The sequence below is a fragment of the Lipotes vexillifer genome, unplaced genomic scaffold (assembly GCF_000442215.2).
Source record: "Lipotes vexillifer unplaced genomic scaffold, Lipotes_vexillifer_v1.1 scaffold496, whole genome shotgun sequence".
Classification (NCBI taxonomy): domain Eukaryota; kingdom Metazoa; phylum Chordata; class Mammalia; order Artiodactyla; family Lipotidae; genus Lipotes; species Lipotes vexillifer.
In genome coordinates, this window is record NW_006786690.1 from 4,226,102 (window position 1) to 4,234,888 (window position 8,787).

The 8,787-nt window shown below is 39.0% G+C and overlaps 1 protein-coding gene and 1 non-coding gene across 4 annotated transcripts in view; both read right to left on the bottom strand.

Annotated features, from left to right (window-relative positions):
* The window catches only part of KDM1A (lysine demethylase 1A), a 72,847-nt gene that overhangs the window by 57,185 nt on the left and 6,875 nt on the right, over positions 1-8,787 (bottom strand). For all 3 annotated transcript variants that reach the window (XM_007459193.1, XM_007459195.1, XM_007459194.1), the window contains exon 2: positions 6,258-6,423. In XM_007459193.1, the coding sequence (XP_007459255.1) occupies positions 6,258-6,423 (166 nt within the window). The remainder of the gene's footprint in view (positions 1-6,257; positions 6,424-8,787) is intronic.
* Positions 3,224-3,295, bottom strand: TRNAE-UUC (transfer RNA glutamic acid (anticodon UUC)). Its single transcript has one exon. It is a non-coding gene; the product is annotated as a tRNA-Glu (tRNA).

Here is an 8,787-nt window from a genome sequence, read left to right on the forward strand (position 1 = left end):
CTTCCCTGGTGGTGCAGTGGTTAAGAATCCGCTTGCCAGGGCTTCCCTGTTGGCGCAGTGGTTGAGAGTCTGCCTGCCGATGCAGGAGACATGGGTTCGTGCTCCGGTCCGGGAAGATCCCTCATGCCACTGAGCGGCTGGGCCCGTGAGCCATGGCCACTGACCCTGCGCATCCAGAGCCTGTGCTCCGCAATGGGAGAGGCCACAACAGTGAGAGGCCCACGTACTGCAAAAAAAAAAAAGAATCCGCTTGCCAGTGCAGGGGACACGGGTTCAAGCCCTGGTCCGGGAAGATCCCACATGCTGCGAAGCAACTAGGCTCGTGCGCCACAACTACTGAACCTGTGCTCTAGAGCCTGCGAGCCACAACTACTGAGCCCACGTGCCACAGCTACTGAAGCCCACATGCCTAGAGCTCGTGCCTCACAATGAGAAGCCACTGCAATGAGAAGCAAGCGCACTGCAATGAAGAGTAGCCCCTGTTCGCCGCAACTAGAGAAAGCCCGTGTGCAGCAACGAAGACCCAACACAGCCAAAAATAAATAAATAAATTTATTAAAAAAAAAAGGCAAGAAAATTAATCCTAGGTCTGTTTTCTAAATGTATACACCATACTTCATATGATGAGAAAAATCAAATGATTTCAGGCACTTAGTTGATACTAGCAGGCCAAAATGGAAACATAAACAACTCTTCAGGGATCAATTTCCTAGCAACTTCTACTAAACCTACAAAAAAGGGTCTCCTGCTGGGTATGGGGGCTGTGCACTTGTAGGCATGGAGAGAGAAAAGGCTGGGATGTGCCACTTGAGAGTACTTACAGCCTGATAAACGAAAGTATTCACCTGAACTCTGACCATAACTATCCACGCTGCCAAATCCAGCACTTTTACTGACTGCAATCAGTGTGACTGCCTCATAGGAGAGATGATCAGGGTACTTTATAAACAAAGAACTATGAAAATATAAGGACCACTGTACAAATATTGGGACCAACCATTGATTTTTTCTTTTAAAGTAAGGTCCATCTTCAGCTCTTCTCTGGTCAAATTCTATTACACCAAGTTCTAAAGGATAGTCCAAAAGATTCTGCCTTTTAGATTTTTGCTACAGCAAATAAAGCAACTCATCAAGTTTTCGGTCAGTCTCTTGTCAACAGTATTTGTGATCAAATTTCACTGAATTTTAAGCTAAATTCTTCTACCCATACACGTACATTTTGTATAAAATTTAGTATTTTTACTAATTCAGGTTGCATCTCCTTTTGTGTGATTTTTAAAAATACTTCAATCTACAGCATGACTATTACATGAACAAGGCCTCCAAATTATTAAAACCACACAGAATTTTTTGTCACAGCAATCTCTCACATCTCATTGTTTTTTAATTTGTTTAAAAGCCTACATATCTTTCAAACACATACACCAAACACATCCCAAATTACCATGTACAACAGAGAAGAGAGCAAACACTCCTTTGTTATATTCTCACCAGAATCCTTATTTTAAACAAGGAGATAAAGTGATTCTTCCCACAGTCATTCAACAAAATGGAATATAATAAAGTCGTCACTGACCAGCTAACAATATCTAACAAAATTGATTTGAAGAGTTAATCAATGGTTAATGGAAGCCTTTGCGATTCATTAGAGTATTAGCACAGCACTGAGCCTGGAAAAATGGTACACATACAGACACATGCACATACATACATATATTTTAAATTTTATTTTATTTATTTATTTATTTACTTACTTACTTATTTGTTTATTTATTATTATTATTATTAATTAATTAATTAATTTATTTATTTATTTATGGCTGTGTTGGGTCTTCGTTTCTGTGCGAGGGCTTCCTCTAGTTGCGGTGAGCGGGGGCCACTCTTCATCGCAGTGCGCGGGTCTCTCTCACTGTCGCAGCCTCTCTTGTTGCGGAGCACAAGCTCGAGACGCGCAGGCTCAGTAGTTGTGGCTGACAGGCCTAGTTGCTCCGTGGCATGTGGGATCTTCCCAGACCAGGGCTCGAACCCGTGTCCCCTGCATTGGCAGGCAGATTCTCAACCACTGCGCCACCAGGGAAGCCCCATACATATATTTTAAACATACTTCTGATGTCTCTATTGAGAAATCCATTAACGTGAAGAAATCTTAAGAAAGGCATCTTTAAAACCCATTTCAAATTTCATTTTATTTATTTTAGAGTAAGTTTCCATACAAATCTTAAGCTATACACAACTAAGCTACTTCTAATCCCAAATGTTAGAGTTCCTAAACAGTAATCCCAAACCAGAGTTCCTAAACAGTAATCCAATACAAAATTTAAATGCAGGAACTACTTAGTGAGATTTTTCTGGAAAATTTCAACTGCTGAAAGGCAGTGAAGGGAAAAAAACTATGTTTTGTATGAAAATAAAAAAGCTAAGTGGGGCTTCCCTGGTGGTGCAGTGGTCGAGAGTCCGCCTGCCGATGCAGGGATCACAGGTTCGTACCGCGGCCCAGGAAGATCCCACATGCCGCGGAGCGGCTGGGCCCGTGAGCCATGGCCGCTGAGCCTGCGCTCCACAACGGGAGAGGCCACAACAGTGAGAGGCCCACGTACCGCAAAAAAAAAAAAAAAAGCTAAGTGCTAGCAGCAAATTAGTTAACTTAGTAAAACCTCACTGAGGAATAATCTAAGGTATACAGGGTAACAACTGAGTCAAGAAGGGAAGAAAGCTTTTCTCCAATAGAAAGCTACTTTAACAGAGCGGCAATTATTCTAAACCAGTATGTAAACTCCAACTGAGATTTCACTCTATTTTATAGACACTCACTATTATGTGACACCACTAATAACCAAACACTCAATTCCAAAAACAACCTGTTCAGGCTCAGTTGCCACTTTTATCTTGATAGAAAAGGTACTGGAAAACCAAATAAAACCATCGTTTGTTAAAACAAATATATTCAGAAGTGTATAGTAAATATAAAAATACATGGAAATGTTTAAGAAAACAAATTAGGTGAATTTTAAACATAAGCAGTAATATTTAGTATGAAAAATACATTTACCCATGTGACTACCACAGAACTAAATGCCACATTGTTATAATTAAAAACTGACAAATCTACAAACTGTGTTTAACCCAGAACAGAGAACTTTTTCTCAATTAAATAAATACAAACAGAAAAAAACCCAAACCTCCTTTTTTTTGGGCCATGCCATGCAGGCTTGCAGGATCTTAGTTCCCAGACCAGGGATCGAACCTGGGCCCAGGCAGTGAAAGCGCCGAGTCCTAACCACTGGACCACCAGGGAATTCCTGAAACCCAAACCTCGTTTCCCAAAAAATTCAACTTTGATATTGAGAACATTTTTCCATTGATCAAAATCCAGTAAATTCAATTACCAAAATAGCCTAAATCACCTCTCCAATCCCAGTCTCTTTACTCCTTTACTTTGCCCTTATAGAGCACATAGACTGATTTTTCCAAAACATGTATTTTGGTACAGCACCTTCACTCAAAAAACCTCAGTGTTACCCATGACCAGATCCTCCCAGTGCTTAAAGGACATCAAGTTCAAATTCCTTAGCCTGGTAACCAAGGCTCCAACCTTCCTTTCTGGCCTCCTCTTAGAAGTCTCCTAGAGGAATCTTCTCCAGTCAAATCATTTTACCCACTGACTTCAGAATACCTCATGCTTTCATAATTAACAAAATATTTTATTCTTCTTAAGATTAACACTGTGGAAACCAAAGCAAAATTTTCTAAACATGTTTAAAAGCTGGTAAGAATGAAATGTATTCAAACCTTATATATTTTAAGAGAGTAAGTTAATGTCTAGTTATCACCTAAAATAACTGAAAAGATTTGGTAAAGAAGCAGACCCACATCTTCTCTCAAGATTTTAAGATACGCATATGGCAAGGCTTCCATTCAATTTCTGAATGAAAACTTAAGTGAAAGAACTAGGTTGGATAAGACAAGAGATTTTGGAAACCCTGGACAGTTTCTACATACTTGAACTTCCCTGATAATATTTATTCACCATGAGGACCCAAACTATTTCTAAATTCTGCAGGCCAGTAAGTTACCACTACTTTTCCAGGGTAAGTATTCCCTAATTCACCCTACAAATGTTAAAAAAAATTTTTTTGAGTTGTTTTAGAGGAAAAATAACTTTATTTTCATAACCACAAATAATTGGTAAGTTTTGGCTGTTATCAGCACACCTCTGAGCACTGAAGATATCCTAAACTTAAGAAACAAAACTTTAACTTTCTCCAAAATATTAAATAGTTTAAAACTTAAACTAAACCACTGGATTAACATTAACTAGAACATAATGGCATAAAGACAGTTCCCCAGATCCTAAATCCCTTTGCTAAGATATTTACTTTTGGGGACTTCCCTGGTGGCGCAGTGGATAAGACTCCATGCTGCCAATGCAGGAGGCCCGGTTTTGATCCCTGGTCAGGGAACTAGATCCCACATACTTGCCACAACTAAGGACCCTGAGAGCTGCAACTAAGGAGCCCGCCTGCCGCAACTAAGACCCAGCGCAACCAAACAAATAAATAATTTTTTAAAAAGATATTTACTCTTTGTAGGAACAATATCTGACATTTATGGAAGAAGGAAAACAAAATAAAAAACCTCTTTCACAAAAAAGAAAACACCAAGACTTGGTTTAAAATTCTCAGAGGACAAAGTGTATATCAACTTGATACCTTATGGTAAATCAGTTTCTTACTGGAGACACTGACAACTACACAAAAAAGAGGGTGAGGCAGTATCTGAGATATCAGATCATCTACTGAATAATAGAGTCCTTAAACTAAGAGATCAGCAGCCTCTGGAGCTATATAACAGCTATCAAAAGGATTATCCCCATGTATCTCATTAGCAAATCTATAGCAAAGGTAGAAAAAAAGAAAGGCAAGAATCAAAGAAGAATATAGAAGAAAGGAGTAGAGAGTCAAGGGAAGAGCTGGGAGTAAGGACAGAAAGAAGGGGAGAGAACTAAATGTAAAAGACTAGGAAAAGAAGGAAAAAAAATCAACAAAAAGAGAGGAGGTGTTGTTGAGGTACATTTGCCTCAGGGACATTACTCCCAAAGGTAATATACCACTCCCAGTAAGTAACTGTCTGATAAGCTATTTTAAGAAAGTTTTAGGAAAACCATTCTTAGGAAATCTGATTCCTGTGAAGATTTAAACCCAGAATCTATCTTTTTCTAAATGCTCTCAAACTGTATTCTTTTATCACATTTTATTACAATTACTGTAAATTATAAATTTTTATTTTTGAGTTTTAGCTAGAATCTGTTTGATAAGTTCTAAATCTAAGTTTAAATTAACACCTGATTTGTAATGCTCTGTAAAAGAATTGGTGAGGTGAATGGGCCTGGAGCTACTGGAAATACAGAAAGTATTTTAAGGAGAAGAATTTAGTAAAAATTCAAAGTCAAGAAGAGTTAAAGAGTAGCCATTAAAGGCAGAAGATATGAAATATTAATTAAGATTCTACTTTTGTTTGGTCTCTCCAAAACAAAAGGGTATTCCTAATTGGTCTGGGTATCCTCAGTAGGACTCACTGAGGGGATGTTAGTGAGAATTCTTTTAAGATGTTTGAACCTCTGAAAACACTACAGGCTCCAATAATCTTTCAATGTCATAGGGAAGACTGTGTGACCTTAGAATCTCTTCATAGCCTTTTCTTATACCATTCTTTTGACTGGAGGGCTCAATAACTAAACAATAACAGGCACTTAAGTCTTTCCTTTTTGACTTCAGAATGTATTTTTTTCTTTGTTCACCAGGAAAAGACCCTTTTCAAAACTGACCCACACCTCGAAGGTTTTACCTAAAAGTATCACCATGAAGTAAATGGCATAATTTAGCCAGAATAATTTCTGAATCATTCTATCTCTAAATTCTGAATCAGAGTTATCACTGAAAGGTTTGGTTCTTCGGGTTTGGCTTTCTGTGCATTTTCTCCAACTTTCCAGCTGCCTTACACAGCCATTATCCTTCTACCCTCATTCTTTACTTTCCTCCTATATGTACAGACACACACAAAAAGAATGTCAGTACCACTATGTATATATGCATGTATATTTATGTGTGTATACATGTATATGTGCACACACAAAAAAATACACATGGCCAATATAAGAGTATAAACCAAAGACATAAAGAACATTGCAGAATAGGAATAAATTCATTTATTCTTATTTCTAAGATAAAACAAAACTGTGGTTAGCTACTACAACTCACCAGATGGTTCCTCAGGCTCACTTTCATTTTCTTCTTCAGGTGGGGCTTGAGGGGGTGGTGGGGGAAGCTTCTTTTCCTTCTCTGCTTTAGCATTTCTCTCTTCTTCTGAATAATACTCATCTTCTGAGAGGTTGGCCAAACTTTCATCCATCTCTCTGTACTCTACCTATATGGAGATCATACCAGGGAAAGCTAAATACAATGGACATCTGAAGTCAGAAACTCAGTTTGGAACCATCAGTAAATATGAATTGTTTTCTAACTTCAATTTTTAAGGAAAATAAGCAAATGACAAGGAACAAGCTAGCTCATAACAGGTAACCATTAAAAACAAAATCTCTCATGAAATAATCTTGTGTCAGTTCAGATTTAGCCCAAACTGTAACTTTTACACCATAGTACTGAAATTCAAATCAATGACTCTGAGGCTCTCTACAAATAAAAATTAATTGTGTGTTTGTGTGTGCATCTATACGTATGTATATATCATATTCATATACTGGAAGTTTCAACAAAAGACTAAACTAGCCCTCAGTCAGACAAAAATACAGTTAGCTAGAATAACAAGTCTGTCTAATGCCAATCTGTACTTCTAACTACTATTCCATAGGTAAATAGCAAAAGAATTCTAGAGGGCTTCCCTGGTGGTGCAGTGGTTGACAGTCCGCCTGCTGATGCAGGGGACACGGGTTCGCGCCCCGGTCGGGGAGGATCTCGCATGCCGCGGAGTGGCTAGGCCCATGGGCCATGGCCGCTGGGCCTGCGCGTCCGGGACCTGTGCTCCGCAACGGGAGAGGCCACAGCAAAAAAGAATTCTAGAAACCAAATTGAGGAATGGGGAGGGTGGGCAGGGAATAAAAGTTGCAAATGGCAATAGTCAAAATGAAACAATAAAACGGTACATTTGCTTAAAACAAAAACAAAACACTGGTGACCTAAGAGAGTTGAATGATGAGAGCAAAGAATCCTTATTACAACAAATTAAGGAGACTACAAGCCTTACTACTAATTCACACGGGTTACAAAGGGGAAAACCAGGTAATAAGTAGAAAGAGGAAGCAGTCTTAATGAATGTTTTATTGGGGGGTAAAGCAACTTAGGATAGGGAAGATTATTATGGACCGCTTTGTTAAAATGTGTAATGTGGTATTACAAATAGTCATCAATCTTGGAACACTGTCAAATCATCATTTTGACCCCTACCCTAACAAGAAACAAGAGCTCTCTATTCTGGACTGAATGAAAAGATAAAATGAATAAAATAAAAAGTATTTATTGGAGGTGGAGACAGGGCAAAGACAACATGGCTTCCAAATATATTAGATTTCTGAAATGCATCGTCCTGTGGACTACAGTGAATGTAATCTATTTTAACTTTCGAAATATCTTTGAAATCGCTCCAGATGTCTGGCTGCTATTATCTGTCTTCTTTTTTTTTTTTTAAATGACATGACCACAGGATTTGGGTGGTGGGGGAGTAGGTAGCTAGGGGAGGTAAGAGTTTTATTGAAAACAAGGATGGGGTTAGAAAATGGAAACAATTATGGATAAATTGAATAGCTTTGACCTGTGCTCTAAGAATTTTATTTAACACAGGAATAACTGTATTTATCTATCAAATACTGAACTGAGAACATGGCACAATGGAGAAAATGATTATGAATGAGTATCTCTGCCCTTAATAAACTGAAACTCTAGCTGCAAACAAAAAAACCTGATCAGGTAAACATCTCAGAGACTTTACAATAAAATCTCCCAAAAATGCAGATAACAAACTTTATCCTACTTGACTGAGATTAAACTGTTAGGAACAGACCTCAGGAAAATGGGTAAAGCAGCAAGTAGGGAAAAAAGTTTCAAAGAGGGAGCTGGGTTAGAAAATGTAATACATGTTTACAGTATGCAGCTTCCTTTCACCTTTTACCCCTCAACAGTGCCTGATCTCTCCCTGTCCCAAAGATTCAGCCCTTTAATCCCCTGCCCATCAATCCTACCCATTCAATCAATAATCACTTAACAAGTGCCTACTGTGGAACTGGGCAATGTGCAAATTCTGAGACAAACACAAACAATAATATACGATCCTCTCTACTGAAGTAGTTCAGCTTTTGCCTAAGACACCACATGCCCTTTGAAGGAAAAATGAATCCAAGATTAAAGTCAGGGAAACACTGCATTCTTTATAGGCCCCCTCTAGGAGAGTCATAATACATGTTAAAAGTACTGAGAAGTTTCACAGCAAAAACAATCTTTTTTTTTTTTTTTAATTATTTATTTATTTATGGCTGTGTTGGGTCTTTGTTTCTGTGCGAGGGCTTTCTCCAGTTGTGGCAAGCGGGGGCCACTCTTCATCGTGGTGCGCGGGCCTCTCTTGCTGCGGAGCACAGGCTCCAGACGCGCAGGCTCAGTAGTTGTGGCTCACGGGCCTAGCTGCTCCGCGGCATGTGGGATCTTCCCAGACCAGGGCTCGAACCTGTGTCCCCTGCATTGGCAGGCAGATTCTCAACCACTGCACCACCAGGGAAGCCCA